The sequence below is a fragment of the Scyliorhinus torazame genome, unplaced genomic scaffold (assembly GCF_047496885.1).
Source record: "Scyliorhinus torazame isolate Kashiwa2021f unplaced genomic scaffold, sScyTor2.1 scaffold_233, whole genome shotgun sequence".
NCBI classification, from domain to species: Eukaryota; Metazoa; Chordata; class Chondrichthyes; order Carcharhiniformes; family Scyliorhinidae; genus Scyliorhinus; species Scyliorhinus torazame.
In genome coordinates, this window is record NW_027307960.1 from 261682 (window position 1) to 284450 (window position 22769).

A 22769-nucleotide genomic window follows, 5' to 3' on the forward strand; every position below is an offset into this window, starting at 1 on the left:
TACCTCTGATATCCCTCCTATATCTTCCACCTTTCACCTTAAATTTATGTCCCCTTGTAATGGTTTGTTCCACCCGGGGAAAAAGTCTCTGACTGTCTATCTATTCCCCTGATCATCTTATAAACCTCTATCAAGTCGCCCCTCATCCTTCTCCGTTCTAATGAGAAAAGGCCTAGCACCCTCAACCTTTCCTTGTAAGACCTACTCTCCATTCCAGGCAACATAGAACATAGAACATAGAACAATACAGCGCAGTACAGGCCCTTCGGCCCACGATGTTGCACCGAAACAAAAGCCATCTAACCTACACTATACCATTATCATCCATATGTTTATCCAATAAACTTTTAAATGCCCTTAATGTTGGCGAGTTCACTACTGTAGCAGGTAGGGCATTCCACGGCCTCACTACTCTTTGCGTAAAGAACCTACCCCTGACCTCTGTCCTATATCTATTACCCCTCAGTTTAAGGCTATGTCCCCTCGTGCTAGCCATTTCCATCCGCGGGAGAAGGCTCTCACTGTCCACCCTATCTAACCCTCTGATCATTTTGTATGCCTCTATTAAGTCTCCTCTTAACCTTCTTCTCTCTAACGAAAACAACCTCAAGTCCATCAGCCTTTCCTCATAAGATTTTCCCTCCATACCAGGCAACATCCTGGTAAATCTCCTCTGCACCCGTTCCAAAGCCTCCACGTCCTTCCTATAATGCGGTGACCAGAACTGTACGCAATACTCCAAATGCGGCCGTACCAGAGTTCTGTACAGCTGCAACATGACCTCCTGACTCCGGAACTCAATCCCTCTACCAATAAAGGCCAACACTCCATAGGCCTTCTTCACCACCCTATCAACCTGGGTGGCAACTTTCAGGGATCTATGTACATGGACACCTAGATCCCTCTGCTCATCCACACTTTCAAGAACTTTTCCATTAGCCACATATTCCACATTCCTGTTTTTCCTTCCAAAGTGAATCACCTCACACTTCTCTACATTAAACTCCATTTGCCACCTCTCAGCCCAGCACTGCAGCTTATCTATATCCCTCTGTAACCTGCTACTTCCTTCCTCACTATCGACAACACCACCGACTTTAGTATCGTCTGCAAATTTACTCACCCACCCTTCTGCGCCTTCCTCTAGGTCATTGATAAAAATGACAAACAGCAACGGCCCCAGAACAGATCCTTGTGGTACTCCACTTGTGACAGAACTCCATTCTGAACATTTCCCATCAACCACCACCCTCTGTCTTCTTTCAGCTAGCCAATTTCTGATCCACATCTCTAAATCACCCTCAATCCCCAGCCTCCGTATTTTCTGCAATAGCCTACCGTGGGGAACCTTATCAAACGCTTTGCTGAAATCCATATACACCACATCAACTGCTCTACCCTCGTCTACCTGTTCAGTCACCTTCTCAAAGAACTCGATAAGGTTTGTGAGGCATGACCTACCCTTCACAAAGCCATGCTGACTATCCCTGATCATATTATTCCTATCTAGATGATTATAAATCTTGTCTCTTATAATGCCCTCCAAGACTTTACCCACTACAGACGTGAGGCTCACCGGTCTATAGTTGCCGGGGTTGTCTCTGCTCCCCTTTTTGAACAAAGGGACCACATTTGCTATCCTCCAGTCCTCTGGCACTATTCCTGTATCCAATGATGACATAAAAATCAAAGCCAATGGTCCAGCAATCTCTTCCCTGGCCTCCCAGAGAATCCTAGGATAAATCCCATCAGGCCCCGGGGACTTATCTATTTTCAGCCTGTCCAGAATTGCCAACACCTCTTCCCTACTTACCTCAATGCCATCTAATCTATTTACCTGGAGCTCAGCATTCTCCTCCACAACATTATCTTTTTCCTGAGTGAATACTGACGAAAAATATTCATTTAGTATCTCGCCTATCTCTTCAGACTCTACACACAACTTCCCATCCCTGTCCTTGACTGGTCCTACTCTGTCCCTAGTCATTCGCTTATTCCTGACATACCTATAGAAAGCTTTTGGGTTTTCCTTGATCCTTCCTGCCAAATACTTCTCATGTCCCCTCCTTGCTCGTCTTAGCTCTCTCTTTAGATCCTTCCTCGCTACCTTGTAACTATCCATCGCCCCAACTGAAACTTCACACCTCATCTTCACATAGGCCTCCTTCTTCCTCTTAACAAGAGATTCCACTTCTTTGGTAAACCACGGTTCCCTCGTTCGGCACCTTCCTCCCTGCCTGACCGGTACATACTTATCAAGAACACGCAATAGCTGATCCTTGAACAAGCTCCACTTATCCAGTGTGTCCAAAACTTGCAGCCTACTTCTCCACCTTATCCCCCCCAAGTCACGTCTAATGGCATCATAATTTCCCTTCCCCCAGCTATAACTCTTGCCCTGTGGTGTATACTTATCCCTTTCCATCCTTAACGTAAACGTCACCGAATTGTGGTCACTGTCCCCAAAGTGCTCACCTACCTCCAAATCCAACACCTGGCCTGGTTCATTACCCAAAACCAAATCCAATGTGGCCTCACCTCTTGTGGGCCTGTCAATAAACTGTGTCAGGAAACCCTCCTGCACACACTGAACAAAAAACGACCCATCTAATGTACTCGAACTATATCTTTTCCAGTCTATATTTGGAAAGTTAAAGTCTCCCATAATAACTACCCTGTTACTTTCGCTCATATCCAGGATCATCTTCGCCATCCTTTCCTCTACATCCCTAGAACTATTTGGAGGCCTATAGAAAACTCCCAACAGGGTGACCTCTCCTTTCCTGTTTCTAACCTCAGCCCATACTACCTCGGAAGATGAGTCCCCATCTAGCATCCTCTCCGCCACTGTAATACTGCTCTTGACTAGCAGCGCCACACCTCCCCCTCTTTTGCCTCCTTCCCTGAGCTTACTAAAACACCTAAACCCCGGAACCTGCAACATCCATTCCTGTCCCTGCTCTATCCACGTCTCCGAAATGGCCACAACATCGAAGTCCCAGGTACCAACCCATGCTGCCAGTTCCCCTACCTTATTTCGTATACTCCTGGCATTGAAGTAGACACACTTCAAACCACCTACCTGAACACTGGCCCCCTCCTCCGACGTCAAATCTGAGCTCCTGACCTCTATACTCTCATTCTCCCTTACCCTAAAACTACAATCCAGGTTCCCATGCCCCTGCTGCATTAGTTTAAACCCCCCCAAAGAGCACTAACAAATCTCCCCCCCAGGATATTTGTGCCCCGCAGGTTCAGATGTAGACCATCCTGTCTGTAGAGGTCCCACCTTCCCCAGAAAGCGCCCCAGTTATCCAGAAATCTGAATCCCTCCCGCCTGCACCATCCCTGTAGCCACGTGTTTAATTGCTCTCTCTCCCTATTCCTCATCTCACTATCACGTGGCACGGGCAACAACCCAGAGATAACAACTCTGTTTGTTCTAGTTCTGAGCTTCCATCCTAGCTCCCTGAAAGCCTGCCTGACATCCTTATCCCCTTTCCTACCTATGTCGTTAGTGCCAATGTGGACCACGACTTGGGGCTGCTCCCCCTCCCCCTTAAGGACCCGGAAAACACGATCCGAGACATCACGTACCCTTGCACCTGGGAGGCAACATACCAAACGTGAGTCTCTCACGCTCCCACAAAATCTCCTATCTGTGCCCCTGACTATAGAGTCCCCAATTACTAATGCTCTGCTCCTCTCCCCCCTTCCCTTCTGAGCAACAGGGACAGACTCTGTGCCAGAGGTCTGTACCCCATGGCTTATCCCTGGTAAGTCGTCCCCCCCACAAGTATCCAAAGCGGTATACTTGTTTCTCAGGGGAACGACCGCAGGGGATCCCTGCACTGACTGTTTTTTCCCCGTCCCTCTTACAGTTACCCATCTATCTCCAATCTTTGGTGTAACTAATTCCCTGAAGCTGCTATCTATGACCCCCTCTGCCTCCCGAATGATCCGAAGTTCTTCCAACTCCAGCTCCAGTTCCCTAACTCGGTCTTGGAGGAGCTGGAGATGGCAGCACTTCCTGCAGGTAAAATCAGCAGGGACACTAACGGCATCCCTCACCTCAAACATCCTGCAGGAGGAACATTGCACTCCCTTCCCTGCCATTCCTCTAACTTTCTACCAAGATCTGGCTAACAACTAAATTTAAAAAAAAATTTATATATAAAAAAAAATAAAGAATAAAAATTATTAATAACAATAATAAAATATGGTACTTACCTCACACCAAAGGGTTTTATTATTAGGTTAGAGGAGGAGGGCGGGTGGGAGACACTACACGTGTAGTGTCTCGGGTTTCCTCTCCACCAGAATTTATTGGTGAGGGTCTTCCCAGACGTCCGCGGGTCGACTTCCTGTTCCCACCTTAAACACTAGAATTTTTAAAAAAAGTTTATTTAAAGGAGAAACTTACCTCCCAGAAATCACTTCCGCACTGCCCCCGCAGAAATGGACTAACCTGCTCCGCTCCTGCTGAAATCGACTTGGCCTGCAAGGTAAGCAAGTTGTTAATCTGTACTCACCTCACCACAGACAGCGACCTTTTAAATGGTCCCCTCTGTCTCGCAGCCCCCGCGCTTTTCAAAATTCCCGCGCTGATTCTAAGGTCCCAGCTCTCACTCCCGAACTCAACAGCTGACCTGCAAGGCAAGTAAGTTAATCTGTACTCACCTCACCACAGACAGCGACCTTTTAAATGGTCCCCTCTGTCTCGCAGCCCCCGCGCTTTTCAAAATTCCCGCGCTGATTCTAAGGTCCCAGCTCTCACTCCCGAACTCAACAGCTGACCTGCAAGGCAAGTAAGTTAATCTGTACTCACCTCACCACAGACAGCAACCTTTTAAATGGTCCCCTCTGTCTCGCAGCCCCCGCGCTTTTCAAAATTCCCGCGCTGATTCTAAGGTCCCAGCTCTCACTCCCGAACTCAACAGCTGACCTGCAAGGCAAGTAAGTTAATCTGTACTCACCTCACCACAGACAGCGACCTTTTAAATGGTCCCCTCTGTCTCGCAGCCCCCGCGCTTTTCAAAATTCCCGCGCTGATTCTAAGGTCCCAGCTCTCACTCCCGAACTCAACAGCTGACCTGCAAGGCAAGTAAGTTAATCTTACATCCTGGTAAATCTTCTTTGCACCTTTTCCAAAGTTTCCACATCCTTCCTAAAATGAGGCGACCAGAACTGTACACAGTACTCCAAATGTGGCCTTACCAAAGTTTTGTACAGCTGCATCATCACCTCACGGCTCTTAAATTCAATCCCTCTGTTAATGAACGCGAGCACACCATAGGCCTTCTTCACAGCTCTATCCACTTGAGTGGCAACTTTCAAAGATGTATGAACATAGACCCCAAGATCTCTGCTCCTCCACATTGCCAAGAACTCTACCGTTAACCCTGTATTCCGCATTCATATTTGTCCTTCCAAAATGGACAACCTCACACTTTTCAGGGTTAAACTCCATCTGCCACTTCTCAGCCCAGCTCTGCATCCTATCTATGTCTCTTTGCAGCCGACAACAGCCCTCCTTACTATCCACAACTCCACTAATCTTCGTATCGTCTGCAAATTTACTGACCCACCCTTCAACTCCCTCATCCAAGTCATTAATGAAAATCACAAAACGGCAGAGGAACCAGAACTGATCCCTGCGGTACGCCACTGGTAACTGGGATCCAGGCTGAATATTTGCCATCCACCACCACTCTCTGACGTCTATCGGCTAGCCAGTTCGTTATCCAACTGGCCAAATTTCCCACTATCCCATGCCTCCTTACTTTCTGCATAAGCCTACCATGGGGAACTTTATCAAATGCCTTACTAAAATCCATGTACACTACATCCACTGCTTTACCTTCATCCACATGCTTGGTCACCTCCTCAAAGAATTCAATAAGATTTGTAAGGCAAGACCTACCCCTCACAAATCCGTGCTGACTATCCCTAATCAAGCAGTGTCTTTACAGATGCCCAGAAATCCTATCCCTCAGTACCCTTTCCATTACTTTGCCTACCACCGAAGTAAGACTAACTGGCCTGTAATTCCCATGGTTATCCCTAGTCCCTATTTTGAACAGGGGCACGACATTCGCCACTCTCCAATCCCCTGGAACCACCCCTGTTGACAGTGCGAAAAGATCATTGCCAACGGCTCTGTAATTTCATCTCTTGCTTCCCATAGAATCCTTGGATATATCCCGTCAGGCCCGGGGGACTTGTCTATCCTCAAGTTTTTCAAAATGCCCAACACATCTTCCTTCCTAACAAGTATTTCCTCGAGCTTACCAATCTGTTTCACACTGTCCTCTCCAACAATATCGCCCCTCTCATTTGTAAATACAGAAGAAAAGTACTCGTTCAAGACCTCTCCTATCTCTTCAGACTCAATACACAATCTCCCGCTACTGTCCTTGATCGGACCTACCCTCGCTCTAGTCATTCTCATATTTCTCACATATGTGTAAAAGGCCTTGGGGTTTTCCTTGATCCTACCCGCCAAAGATTGTTCATGCCCTCTCTTAGCTCTCCTAATCTCTTTCTTCAGTTCCCTCCTGGCTATCTTGTATCCCTCCAATGCCCTGTCTGAACCTTGTTTCCTCAGCCTTACATAAGTCACCTTTTTCCTCTTAACAAGACATTCAACCTCTCTTGTCAACCATGGTTCCCTCACTCGACCATCTCTTCCCTGCCTGACAGGGACATACATATCAAGGACACGTAGCACCTGTTCCTTGAACAAGTTCCACATTTCACTTGTGTCCTTCCCTGCCAGTCTATGTTCCCAACTTATGCACTTCAATTCTTGTCTGACAACATCGTATTTACCCTTCCCCCAATTGTAAACCTTGCCCTGTTGCACGTACCTATCCCTCGCCATTACTAAAGTGAAAGTCACAGAATTGTGGTCACTATCTCCAAAATGCTCCCCCACTAACAAATCTATCACTTGCCCTGGCTCATTACCCAGTACTAAATCCAATATTGCCCCTCCTCTGGTCGGACAATCTACATACTGTGTTAGGAAAGCTTCCTGGACACACTGCACAAACACTACCCCATCCAAACTATTTGATCTAAAGAGTTTCCACTCAATATTTGGGAAGTTAAAGTCGCCCATGACTACTACCCTATGACTTCTGCACCTTTCCAAAATCTGTTCCTCCACATCTCTGCTACTATTGGGGGGCCTATAGAAAACTCCTAACAAGGTGACTGCTCCTTTCCTATTTCTGACTTCAACCCATACTACCTCAGTAGGCTGATACTCCTCGAACTGCCTTTCTGCAGCTGTTATACTATCTCTAATTAATAATGCCACCCCCCCACCTCTTTTACCGCCCTCCCTAATCTTATTGAAACATCTATAACCAGGGACCTCCAACAACCATTTCTGCCCCTCTTCTATCCAAGTTTCCGTGATGGCCACCACATCGTAGTCCCAAGTACCGATCCATGCCTTAAGTTCACCCACCTTATTCCTGATGCTTCTTGCGTTGAAGTATACACACTTCAACCCATCTCCGTGCCTGCAAGTACTCTCCTTTGTCAGTGTTCCCTTCCCCACTGCCTCACTACATGCTTTGGCGTCCTGAATATCGGCTACCTTAGTTGCTGGACTACAAATCCGGTTCCCATTCCCCTGCCAAATTAGTTTAAACCCTCCCGAAGAGTACTAGAAAACCTCCCTCCCAGGATATTGGTGCCCCTCTGGTTCAGATGCAACCCGTCCTGCTTGTACAGGTCCCACCTTCCCCAGAATGCGCTCCAATTATCCAAATACCTGAAGCCCTCCCTCCTACACCATTCCTGCAGCCACGTGTTCAACTGCACTCTCTCCCTATTCCTAGCCTCGCTATCACGTGGCACCGGCAACAAACCAGAGATGACAACTCTGTCTGTCCTGGCTTTTAACTTCCAGCCTAACTCCCTAAACTCGTTTATTACCTCCACACCCCTTTTCCTACCTATGTCGTTGGTACCAATGTGCACCACGACTTCTGGCTGCTCCCCCTTAAGGATCCTGAAGACACGATCCGAGACATCTCTGGCCCTGGCACCCGGGAGGCAACATACCTTCCGGGAGTCTCGCTCGCGACCACAGAATCTCCTATCTATTCCCCTAACCATTGAATCTCCTACAACTATTGCTTTTCTATTCTCCCCCCTTCCCTTCTGAGCCCCAGAGCCAGACTCAGTGCCAGAGACCTGGCCGCTAGCGCCTTCCCCCGCTAGGTCATCCCCCCCAACAGCATCCAAAACGGTATACTTGTTTTGAAGGGGAACGGCCACGAGGGATCCTTGCACTGTCTGCCTGTTTGTTTTTTTCCCCCTGACTGTAACCCAGCTATTCTTGTCCTGTACCTTGGGTGTGGTTACCTCCCTGTAACTCTTCTCAATCACCCCCTCTGCCTCCCGGATGATCCGAAGTTCATCCAGCTTCAGCTCCAGTTCCCTAACACGGTCTTTGAGGAGCTGAAGTTGGGTGCACTTCCCGCAGGTATAGTCAGTGGGGACACCGGTGGTATCCCTCACCACCCACATCCTACAGGAGGAGCATGTAACTGGCCTAGCCTCCATCCCCTCTTACCTGACAGAATATAGCTGCCCTGTGGACTAACTAGATCTCCGCCCTCCGACCCTGCTCCCAGTCAGCTACACTTTCTGTAAACTCCTGGCTCTCTTCGCACTCTTTGCGGAAATGTCGGAAACAAAATGAAAGGAGCACCTAACTCCCTCGGTCACCAAACTCTCACTATCGCACTCAAATGCACCAAATTCAGCACTCAGTGCAAACAAAGTCTGCACTGTAGGGGATCACTTTTATACTGTGAATCTAGCCTCTGAAAACTGGCCTAATCCAATTAACTAATTAACAAGCTCCAGCTGCAAGTGCCTACAAGTAGAAGCCTGTTTAAAGCTTATTGAAAATTCACCTTCTTCTAAACCAAACAGCAACTTTTAAGTTAATTAACTAAATAAAAGAAAGACTAAACTTTAGATAAAAATGAAGCCTTATACTCCCTCGGTCACCAAACTCTCACTATCGCACTCAAATGCACCAAATTCAGCACTCAGTGCAAACCTGGGGTTCATCTTCCTACTGCAAGTTCTAACTGGGTTTCTGTCTTCATAATTTCCTTGTCTCGATCTCCTTCTATAGTCTTGGGCCCTGTTCGTAGCCGTACAATTTGGCCATCCTGTTAGTAGTGTATCTTTCATATTCTGCCTTATTGCAGGCTGACCTATTTGGGTCATCAGAGCCATCGGAATCGAATGTTTCCCCAGAAACTTCTTTAAAGCTTTTGTCATCTGATCGAATAAGGTATCCTTATCAGTAAACTGAACTCCTGTCAAAACCAGGAGCCTTTCCATGTTGCTCACTCTAGCACAGTCAAGTAATTTAAAGGCCAACACAGACTGGAAATTCCAGGTTGTGTTTCTGCAGCCTTTTATATAGTCTGCCAAATTCCATTATATAGTCTTCAATGGAGAAATCCTCTATTTTCCGGAACTTATCAAAATCCGACCATGCTTCATACGCACTTAACAAGTCATCTTTCTTGTAAATCTTATCCATATAATGTAATAAAGTCTCCAGACCTTCTTCTGAGTCTAACTCTTCCAATTCCAGCTCAGAAAGCACTTTGTTTCGGATTTTACTGCCATATGGTAGAGAAAGAGCCAATGCCATACCTTGTTTTCTCTTTCCCAAAGCAGTTACCTTAGTCCACATAACTACTGCACTTCTCCATTGGTCGTACGATTCCCTTTCAGAAAATAAGGGAGGATAGTCGTATCCAGCCACCTTTATCCTCGGCTCAGCCATGTATCTTTTTCTCCCCCTTCTCACTCACTCCTTGGTTTGATCAGGAAAAGTTGTATCTTTCAAACCTTCACATTTACACAGCAACCATCCTCTGCTCCTATTGTTATACGTTTTAGTTACTGTTGTATGAAGAGTCAAAACTCCTGTTCCTTTTCACCAAACGCCATTTATTTCACTTCCACAGCCTCTGCACAAAACTCAACAACAACACCCCACCCGACACAAGGGCCACCTGAAGTCCCTTTACATATCAGTGTCAATCATTGGATACTTAACATAAATGAGACAACTAATTGCAATGTCTCTTAATACATTACTTAACTCTTAACCCATTACTTAACAGCTGGATGGGGCTGTGAGAGAAGGCGGGACACATAAGTATGGGGGCGGCTTGGGGGATTTGAGGGTCCCGGGATGGAAGCCTGACCAGATTGTCGGTCTCTTGCTCCTTCTCCAATTCCTCACAGAGACCAAAGTGGAGGTGGGTGTCGGTCCTGCTAAGGATGCCCGCATGGCGCTGGGTGGCAGCACAGGCAGACGAATGCTGCAGAGGGCAGCAGTGTTGTCGCAGGCTGGAGGCGGCCCCCATGTGCAAGGAGGGGGGTGCTGCCTCACCGTGAATACCCGTCCGCCCATCAGGCTGAGGAGGTGCCCAGAGAGGGACGCCAGCGACGACCCAAGGTGTACAAGCGTCGGCGCTCCTTCGAGGACATGACAGACAGCGTGTGCCGCAGGAGACTCCTCCGCTGGAGGAGGAAACCTGCTCCCGTTGGCCGTGAAGGTCAGCACAGCCCTGACCCTCTACGCCACAAGTTCATTGCAGGGCTCGAACGGGAACTTGTGCAGCACATCACAAGCTGCAGCCAATAGGTGCATCCGTCAGGGATTCCCTGAATGCTCAGGCAGCAGACTATATGAAATGAAAATCGCTTACTGGCACAAGTAGGCTTCAAATGAAGTTACTGTGAAAAGCCCCTAGTCGCCACATTCCGGCGCCTGTTCGGGGAGGCTGGTAAGGGAATTGAACCGTGCTGCTGGCCTGCCTTGGTCTGCTTTCAAACCCAGCGATTAAACCCTGTGCTAAACAGCCCCTGCTGTATATCTGGACCGGGCCCACCGAGATGCCCAGGTTGTAGTCCCTAGCTACAGACAGTGCCCCCCATCCGAATCAGTGATCAGCATCGTGAGTGGTGTTGTCCAAGGAATGTCTCAGCCCATGGTGACCATGGCCGAGGACCTCCACATCATGTCCTCGGTGATGAGACACTTATCCCAGATGCAGGTGGACATTGCCGAGGCATTTCTGATCATGGCTCAGTCACTGGGACCTTCTCTCCCCCCATGCCCAATCAGAGATCCTCAATCTTCTTGATGGTACATGGTCTGCTGCTATGTCCAGGTGTGTCCCAGATCAGAGGTGGAGGCAGCCTGCCGCTTTTCACAACCTGTGGCCTTTGATGCCCTTGGCAAACGTCTCTGGAGGGCCGGGAACCGGAGTGGCCCGTCCGATTTACCGGTGTAACTGGTTTCGCTGTGCCAACCCGTTCTGCTTTCTGCCCTTGAGAAGCGGCGATGTCAGAAGTGGGGATTGGGAAGAACCGGAGACTGCCGTTGTCTCCTTGCTGCCAGCCCCGGGGTGACCTTCACACTTTCTCCTCCCTGACGGTGTCCATAGGCCCCTGGGGGCTTCCATGAGATGGACAGCCAGCTGGAGTCAGCTCCACAGGCCTCTGCATCCTCTGGCTCTGCCAGGACTGGAAGTTTCCCATTGTCTGCACCATGATGTCGACACCCTCAGCGATAGTCCTCAGTGTCTGAGCCATGCTCAGAAGTGCGTCGGCAATGCCGACCTGCATCTGAGACATGACCCTCAACCATAAGACATAGGAGCAGAATTAGGCCACTCGGCCCTCAGTGGTTTGTCCTCCACAGCCTTCTGCGGCAAAGAGTTCCACAGATTCACCCCCCTCTGGCTGAAGAAATTCCTCCTCATCTCTGTTTTAAAGGATCGTCCCTTCAGTCTGAGATGGTGTCCTCTGATTCTAGTTTTTCCTACAAGTGGAAACATCCTCTCCACGTCCACTCTATCCAGGCCCCGCAGTATCCTGTAAGTTTCAATAACATCCCCCCTCATCCTTCTAAACTCCAACGAGTACAGACCCAGAGTCCTCAACGGTTCCTCATACGACAAGCTCTTCATTCCAGGGATCATTCTTGTGAACCTCCTCTGGACCCTTTCCAAGGCCAACACATCCTTCCTTAGATACGGGGCCCAAAACTGCTCTCAGTCCAAGGGAGTTGTGTTCATAATGCAGACAGATTACCATGATCCCATTGAAAGGTGGAGCCAGCTCGAGGGGCCGAATGGCCTACTCCTGTCCAACATGATAACGGCTGGCGGCATCGACTGGAGACGGCTGGGGTGGTGATTGGGGGGGGGGGATCCAGGACCGCGGGGGGGGGGGGGGGGGGTGATTGGGGGGGGGGGATCCAGGACCGCAGGGGGGGGGGGGGGGGGGGGTGATTGGGGGGGGGGGGATCCAGGACCGCGGGGGGGGTGGTGATTGGGGGGGGGATCCAGGACCGCGGGGGGGGGGGTGATTGGGGGGGGGGGGATCCAGGACCGCGGGGGGGGGGGGGGTGATTGGGGGGGGGGGGATCCAGGACCGCGGGGGGGGGGGGTGATTGGGGGGGGGGATCCAGGACCGCGGGGGGGGGGGGTGATTGGGGGGGGGGGGGATCCAGGACCGCGGGGGGGGGGGGGGGTGGTGATTGGGGGGGGGGATCCAGGACCGCGGGGGGGGGGGGGGGGGGGGTGGTGATTGGGGGGGGGGATCCAGGACCGCGGGGGGGGGGGGGGGGGGTGATTGGGGGTGGGGGATCCAGGACCGCGGGGGGGGGGGGGGGGTGGGGTTTATGGGGGGGGGGGGGTTCCAGGACCGCGGGGGGGGGGGGGGGTGCCGGGTGAGTCGGCCAGTGCGTTCGGCTCGGCTGCTGCAGCCCGTCGCCCAGCGCATGCGCGGACCTGCAACCGGGGGCGCGGGGGCCGCATCCGCACCTGAAGTGCGACAAGCGCTCCGGGGCCCCGACAGCCCGCTGCAGGTGGGAGAATAGCTCCAAATCTTTGGAAGAAAAGTCTGGCGTGAAAGACCAGCATTTTTACGCTGCATAGGGACAGAGCCCATTTTTGGAGAATACAGCCCCATGTTATGATCAATGAAGGAAGGGAAGGAAAAGGACAGGATCTGGCACATGTACCCCAGGCTGTAACAATAATTCAGCTCAGCAAACACCAGCTTACACCCCATGAGCCAGAACTAAACTAAGCGTCAGTTCCACGTCAGTGGGGCAGGAGGTTAACCCACTGCAATGTGCTCGACACTCTGCTCCTGAAGGCAAGCTCCGGTACAAAACTCCAATTGCAAATATACACCACAATGTCGAGCGATCTACAGACACCTACATTCACCCCTCACTATAACCACGGAAAACTTCACATCCAACAACTTGGCTTTTATTTGATGATTTTAAACAGAACCCCTCCTCGAATAGAAATACTGTAAAAGCAGCCTTATATTCACAAAGATAAACGAGTTTTACCTGGTAACTCACTCAGGAGATTCTGTGCTCTGAGAAACACGAGGAAAAAATAAATTTTCATTTCACTCCAGACAGCCAGTACATCAAATGTGAGATCAAAAACCAGATCAGTATTCTCGAGGAACTGCCGCAGGATGAAAGGACGATCTCCTGTAAGAGGCGAATGCCCCAATCATTTCATTCCCTTATGAAAGTTTTGCTGGATTTGATACGCAACTCACCATACCCAAAGAGTGAGAGTCCATAGTTATGACCAACACCTAGAGACACACACACAATCTGGATCATTCACACACAGCTCAGAGAGACACACAATGTGGATCATTCACGCACAGCTCAGAGAGACACAATGTGGATCATTCACACACAGCTCAGAGACACAATGTGGATCATTAACACACAGCTCAGAGAGACACAATGTGGGTCATTCACACACAGCTCAGAGAGAGACACAATGTGGATCATTCACACACAGCTCAGAGACACAATGTGGATCATTCACACACAGCTCAGAGACACACAATGTGGATCATTCACACACAGCTCAGAGACACAATGTGGATCATTCACACACAGCTCAGAGAGACACACAATGTGGATCATTCACACACAGCTCAGAGACACACAATGTGGATCATTCACACACAGCTCAGAGAGACACACAACGTGGATCATTCTCACACAGCTCAGAGACACACAATGTGGATCATTCAGACACAGCTCAGAGACACACAATGTGGATCATTCACACACAGCTCAGAGAGACACAATGTGGATCATTCACGCACAGCTCAGAGAGACACAATGTGGATCATTCACACACAGCTCAGAGACACAATGTGGATCATTAACACACAGCTCAGAGAGACACAATGTGGGTCATTCACACACAGCTCAGAGAGAGACACAATGTGGATCATTCACACACAGCTCAGAGACACAATGTGGATCATTCACACACAGCTCAGAGACACACAATGTGGATCATTCACACACAGCTCAGAGACACAATGTGGATCATTCTCACACAGCTCAGAGACACAATCTGGATCATTCACACACAGCTCAGAGAGACACACAATGTGGATCATTCACGCACAGCTCAGAGAGACACACAATGTGGATCATTCACGCACAGCTCAGAGAGACACACAATGTGGATCATTCACACACAGCTCAGAGAGACACACAACGTGGATCATTCTCACACAGCTCAGAGACACACAATGTGGATCATTCACACACAGCTCAGAGGCACACAATGTGGATCATTCACACACAGCTCAGAGACACACAACGTGGATCATTCACACACAGCTCAGAGAGACACACAATGTGGATCATTCACACACAGCTCAGAGACACACAATGTGGATCATTCACACACAGCTCAGAGAGACACACAATGTGGATCATTCACACACAGCTCCGAGACACACAATGTGGTCATTCACACACAGCTCAGAGAGACACAATGTGGATCATTCACACACAGCTCAGAGAGACACAATGTGGATCATTCACACACAGCTCAGAGAGACACAATGTGGGTCATTCACACACAGCTCAGAGAGACACACAATGTGGATCATTCACACACAGCTCAGAGAGACACACAATGTGGATCATTCACACACAGCTCAGAGAGACACAATGTGGATCATTCACACACAGCTCAGAGACACACAATGTGGATCATTCACACACAGCTCAGAGACACACAACGTGGATCATTCACACACAGCTCAGAGAGACACACAATGTGGATCATTCACACACAGCTCAGAGAGACACAATGTGGGTCATTCACACACAGCTCAGAGAGACACACAATGTGGATCATTCACACACAGCTCAGAGAGACACACAATGTGGATCATTCACACTCAGCTCAGAGAGACACAATGTGGATCATTCACACACAGCTCAGAGACACACAATGTGGATCATTCACACACAGCTCAGAGACACAATGTGGATCATTCACACACAGCCCAGAGAGAGACAATGTGGATCATTCACACACAGCTCAGAGACACACAATGTGGATCATTCACACACAGCTCAGAGACACACAATGTGGATCATTCACACACAGCTCAGAGAGACAGAATGTGGATCATTCACACACAGCTCAGAGACACACAATGTGGATCATTCACACACAGCTCAGAGAGACACACAATGTGGATCATTCACACACAGCTCAGAGAGACACACAATGTGGATCATTCAAATACAGCTCAGAGAGACATAATGTGGATCATTCACACACAGCTCAGAGACACACAATGTGGATCATTCACACACAGCTCAGAGAGACACACAATGTGGATCATTCACACACAGCTCAGAGACACACAATGTGGATCATTCACACACAGCTCAGAGACACACAATGTGGATCATTCACACACAGCTCAGAGACACACAATGTGGATCATTCACATACAGCTCAGAGAGACACAATGTGGATCATTCACACACAGCTCAGAGAGACACACAATGTGGATCATTCACACACAGCTCAGAGAGACACAATGTGGATCATTCACACACAGCTCAGAGAGAGACACAATGTGGATCATTCACACACAGCTCAGAGAGACACAATGTGGATCATTCACACACAGCTCAGAGAGAGACACAATGTGGATCATTCACACACAGCTCAGAGAGACACAATGTGGATCATTCACACACAGCTCAGAGACACACAATGTGGATCATTCACACACAGCTCAGAGAGACACAATGTGGATCATTCACACACAGCTCAGAGAGAAACACAATGTGGATCATTCACACACAGCTCAGAGACACACAATGTGGATCATTCACACACAGCTCAGAGACACACAATGTGGATCATTCACACACAGCTCAGAGACACACACAATGTGGATCATTCACACACAGCTCAGAGACACAATGTGGATCATTCACACACAGCTCAGAGAGAGACACAATGTGGGTCATTCACACACAGCTCAGAGAGAGACACAATGTGGATCATTCACACACAGCTCAGAGAGACACACAATGTGGATCATTCACACACAGCTCAGAGACACAATGTGGATCATTCACACACAGCTCAGAGACACACAATGTGGATCATTCACACACAGCTCAGAGAGACACACAACGTGGATCATTCTCACACAGCTCAGAGAGACACAATGTGGATCATTCACACACAGCTCAGAGAGACACACAATGTGGATCATTCACACACAGCTCAGAGAGACACACAATGTGGATCATTCACACACAGCTCAGAGAGACACAATGTGGGTCATTCACACACAGCTCAGAGACACACAATGTGGATCATTCACACACAGCTCAGAGAGACACAATGTGGATCATTCACACACAGCTCAGAGAGACACAATGTGGATCATTCACACACAGCTCAGAGACACACAACGTGGATCATTCACACACAGCTCAGAGAGACACACAATGTGGATCATTCACACACAGCTCAGAGACACACAATGTGGATCATTCACACACAGCTCAGAGACACACAACGTGGATCATTCACACACAGCTTAGAGAGACACACAATGTGGATCATTCACACACAGCTCAGAGACACACAATGTGGATCATTCACACACAGCACAGAGAGACACACAATGTGGATCATTCACACACAGCTCCGAGACACACAATGTGGATCATTCACACACAGCTCAGAGAGACACAATGTGGATCATTCACACACAGCTCAGAGAGACACAATGTGGATCATTCACACACAGCTCAGAGAGACACAATGTGGGTCATTCACACACAGCTCAGAGAGACACACAATGTGGATCATTCACACACAGCTCAGAGAGACACACAATGTGGATCATTCACACACAGCTCAGAGAGACACAATGTGGATCATTCACACACAGCTCAGAGACACACAATGTGGATCATTCACACACAGCTCAGAGACACACAACGTGGATCATTCACACACAGCTCAGAGAGACACACAATGTGGATCATTCACACACAGCTCAGAGAGACACAATGTGGGTCATTCACACACAGCTCAGAGAGACACACAATGTGGATCATTCACACACAGCTCAGAGAGACACACAATGTGGATCATTCACACACAGCTCAGAGAGACACAATGTGGATCATTCACACACAGCTCAGAGAGACACAATGTGGATCATTCACACACAGCTCAGAGACACACAATGTGGATCATTCACACACAGCTCAGAGACACACAATGTGGATCATTCACACACAGCTCAGAGACACACAAAGTGGATCATTCACACACAGCTCAGAGAGACACACAATGTGGATCATTCACACACAGCTCAGAGACACACAATGTGGATCATTCACACACAGCTCAGAGAGACACACAATGTGGATCATTCACACACAGCTCAGAGAGACACAATGTGGATCATTCACACACAGCTCAGAGAGACACAATGTGGATCATTCACACACAGCTCAGAGAGACACACAATGTGGGTCATTCACACACAGCTCAGAGAGACACACAATGTGGATCATTCACACACAGCTCAGAGAGACACACAATGTGGATCATTCACACACAGCTCAGAGAGACACACAATGTGGATCATTCACACACAGCTCAGAGAGACACAATGTGGATCATTCACACACAGCTCAGAGACACACAATGTGGATCATTCACACACAGCTCAGAGACACAATGTGGATCATTCACACACAGCCCAGAGAGAGACAATGTGGATCATTCACACACAGCTCAGAGAGACACAATGTGGATCATTCACACACAGCTCAGAGACACACAATGTGGATCATTCACACACAGCTCAGAGAGACAGAATGTGGATCATTCACACACAGCTCAGACACACAATGTGGATCATTCACACACAGCTCAGAGAGACACACAATGTGGATCATTCACACACAGCTCAGAGAGACACACAATGTGGATCATTCAAATACAGCTCAGAGAGACACAATGTGGATCATTCACACACAGCTCAGAGACACACAATGTGGATCATTCACACACAGCTCAGAGAGACACACAATGTGGATCATTCACACACAGCTCAGAGACACACAATGTGGATCATTCACACACAGCTCAGAGACACACAATGTGGATCATTCACACACAGCTCAGAGACACACAATGTGGATCATTCACATACAGCTCAGAGAGACACAATGTGGATCATTCACACACAGCTCAGAGAGACACACAATGTGGATCATTCACACACAGCTCAGAGAGAGACACAATGTGGATCATTCACACACAGCTCAGAGACACACAATGTGGATCATTCACACACAGCTCAGAGACACAATGTGGATCATTCACACACAGCTCAGAGAGAGACACAATGTGGGTCATTCACACACAGCTCAGAGAGACACACAATGTGGATCATTCACACACAGCTCAGAGAGACACACAACGTGGATCATTCTCACACAGCTCAGAGACACACAATGTGGATCATTCACACACAGCTCAGAGAGACACACAATGTGGATCATTCACACACAGCTCAGAGAGACACACAATGTGGATCATTCACACACAGCTCAGAGAGACACAAAGTGGGTCATTCACACACAGCTCAGAGACACACAATGTGGATCATTCACACACAGCTCAGAGAGACACAATGTGGATCATTCACACACAGCTCAGAGAGACACAATGTGGATCATTCACACACAGCTCAGAGAGACACAATGTGGATCATTCACACACAGCTAAGAGAGACACACAACGTGGATCATTCTCACACAGCTCAGAGACACACAATGTGGATCATTCACACACAGCTCAGAGAGACACACAATGTGGATCATTCACACACAGCTCAGAGAGACACAATGTGGATCATTCACACACAGCTCAGAGACACACAACGTGGATCATTCACACACAGCTCAGAGAGACACACAATGTGGATCATTCACACACAGCTCAGAGACACACAATGTGGATCATTCACACACAGCTCAGAGACACACAACGTGGATCATTCACACACAGCACAGAGAGACACACAATGTGGATCATTCACACACAGCTCAGAGACACACAATGTGGATCATTCACACACAGCTCAGAGAGACACACAATGTGGATCATTCACACACAGCTCCGAGACACACAATGTGGATCATTCACACACAGCTCAGAGAGACACAATGTGGATCATTCACACACAGCTCAGAGAGACACAATGTGGATCATTCACACACAGCTCAGAGAGACACAATGTGGGTCATTCACACACACCTCAGAGAGACACACAATGTGGATCATTCACACACAGCTCAGAGAGACACACAATGTGGATCATTCACACACAGCTCAGAGAGACACAATGTGGATCATTCACACACAGCTCAGAGACACACAATGTGGATCATTCACACACAGCTCAGAGACACACAACGTGGATCATTCACACACAGCTCAGAGAGACACACAATGTGGATCATTCACACACAGCTCAGAGAGACACAATGTGGGTCATTCACACACATCTCAGAGAGACACACAATGTGGATCATTCACACACAGCTCAGAGAGACACACAATGTGGATCATTCACACACAGCTCAGAGAGACACAATGTGGATCATTCACACACAGCTCAGAGACACACAATGTGGATCATTCACACACAGCTCAGAGACACAATGTGGATCATTCACACACAGCCCAGAGAGAGACAATGTGGATCATTCACACACAGCTCAGAGACACACAATGTGGATCATTCACACACAGCTCAGAGACACACAATGTGGATCATTCACACACAGCTCAGAGAGACAGAATGTGGATCATTCACACACAGCTCAGAGACACACAATGTGGATCATTCACACACAGCTCAGAGAGACACACAATGTGGATCATTCACACACAGCTCAGAGAGACACACAATGTGGATCATTCAAATACAGCTCAGAGAGACATAATGTGGATCATTCACACACAGCTCAGAGACACACAATGTGGATCATTCACACACAGCTCAGAGAGACACACAATGTGGATCATTCACACACAGCTCAGAGACACACAATGTGGATCATTCACACACAGCTCAGAGACACACAATGTGGATCATTCACACACAGCTCAGAGACACACAATGTGGATCATTCACATACAGCTCAGAGAGACACAATGTGGATCATTCACACACAGCTCAGAGAGACACACAATGTGGATCATTCACACACAGCTCAGAGAGAGACACAATGTGGATCATTCACACACAGCTCAGAGAGACACAATGTGGATCATTCACACACAGCTCAGAGACACACAATGTGGATCATTCACACACAGCTCAGAGACACACAATGTGGATCATTCACACACAGCTCAGAGACACACAATGTGGATCATTCACACACAGCTCAGAGACACACACAATGTGGATCATTCACACACAGCTCAGAGACACAATGTGGATCATTCACACACAGCTCAGAGAGAGACACAATGTGGGTCATTCACACACAGCTCAGCGACACACAATGTGGATCATTCACACACAGCTCAGAGAGACACACAATGTGGATCATTCACACACAGCTCAGAGACACAATGTGGATCATTCACACACAGCTCAGAGACACACAATGTGGATAATTCACACACAGCTCAGAGAGACACACAACGTGGATCATTCTCACACAGCTCAGAGACACACAATGTGGATCATTCACACACAGCTCAGAGAGACACACAATGTGGATCATTCACACACAGCTCAGAGAGACACACAATGTGGATCATTCACACACAGCTCAGAGAGACACAATGTGGATCATTCACACACAGCTCAGAGAGACACAATGTGGATCATTCACACACAGCTCAGAGACACACAACGTGGATCATTCACACACAGCTCAGAGAGACACACAATGTGGATCATTCACACACAGCTCAGAGACACACAATGTGGATCATTCACACACAGCTCAGAGACACACAACGTGGATCATTCACACACAGCTCAGAGAGACACACAATGTGGATCATTCACACACAGCTCAGAGACACACAATGTGGATCATTCACACACAGCACAGAGAGACACACAATGTGGATCATTCACACACAGCTCCGAGACACACAATGTGGATCATTCACACACAGCTCAGAGAGACACAATGTGGATCATTCACACACAGCTCAGAGAGACACAATGTGGATCATTCACACACAGCTCAGAGAGACACAATGTGGGTCATTCACACACAGCTCAGAGAGACACACAATGTGGATCATTCACACACAGCTCAGAGAGACACACAATGTGGATCATTCACACACAGCTCAGAGAGACACAATGTGGATCATTCACACACAGCTCAGAGACACACAATGTGGATCATTCACACACAGCTCAGAGACACACAATGTGGATCATTCACACACAGCTCAGAGAGACAGAATGTGGATCATTCACACACAGCTCAGAGACACACAATGTGGATCATTCACACACAACTCAGAGAGACACACAATGTGGATCATTCACACACAGCTCAGAGAGACACACAATGTGGATCATTCAAATACAGCTCAGAGAGACATAATGTGGATCATTCACACACAGCTCAGAGACACACAATGTGGATCATTCACACACAGCTCAGAGACACACAATGTGGATCATTCACACACAGCTCAGAGACACAATGTCGATCATTCACACACAGCTCAGAGACACACAATGTGGATCATTCACACACAGCTCAGAGACACACAATGTGGATCATTCACACACAGCTCAGAGACACACAATGTGGATCATTCACATACAGCTCAGAGAGACACAATGTGGATCATTCACACACAGCTCAGAGAGACACACACAATGTGGATCATTCACACACAGCTCAGAGAGAGACACAATGTGGATCATTCACACACAGCTCAAAGAGACACAATGTGGATCATTCACACACAGCTCAGAGACACACAATGTGGATCATTCACACACAGCTCAGAGAGACACACAATGTGGATCATTCAAATACAGCTCAGAGAGACATAATGTGGATCATTCACACACAGCTCAGAGACACACAATGTGGATCATTCACACACAGCTCAGAGAGACACACAATGTGGATCATTCACACACAGCTCAGAGACACACAATGTGGATCATTCACACACAGCTCAGAGACACACAATGTGGATCATTCACACACAGCTCAGAGACACACAATGTGGATCATTCACATACAGCTCAGAGAGACACAATGTGGATCATTCACACACAGCTCAGAGAGA

At 48.2% G+C, this 22769-nt stretch overlaps 1 protein-coding gene across 1 annotated transcript in view; it reads right to left on the reverse strand.

Annotated features, from left to right (window-relative positions):
- The window catches only part of LOC140405785 (cell adhesion molecule CEACAM3-like), a 252322-nt gene extending 238693 nt beyond the window's left edge, over positions 1-13629 (reverse strand). Inside the window, exon 1 of the mRNA XM_072494217.1 lies at positions 13433-13629. Coding sequence (XP_072350318.1) covers positions 13433-13493 — 61 coding nt within the window. The 5' untranslated portion in view covers positions 13494-13629. The remainder of the gene's footprint in view (positions 1-13432) is intronic.
- Between the last annotated feature and the right edge of the window lie 9140 nt (positions 13630-22769).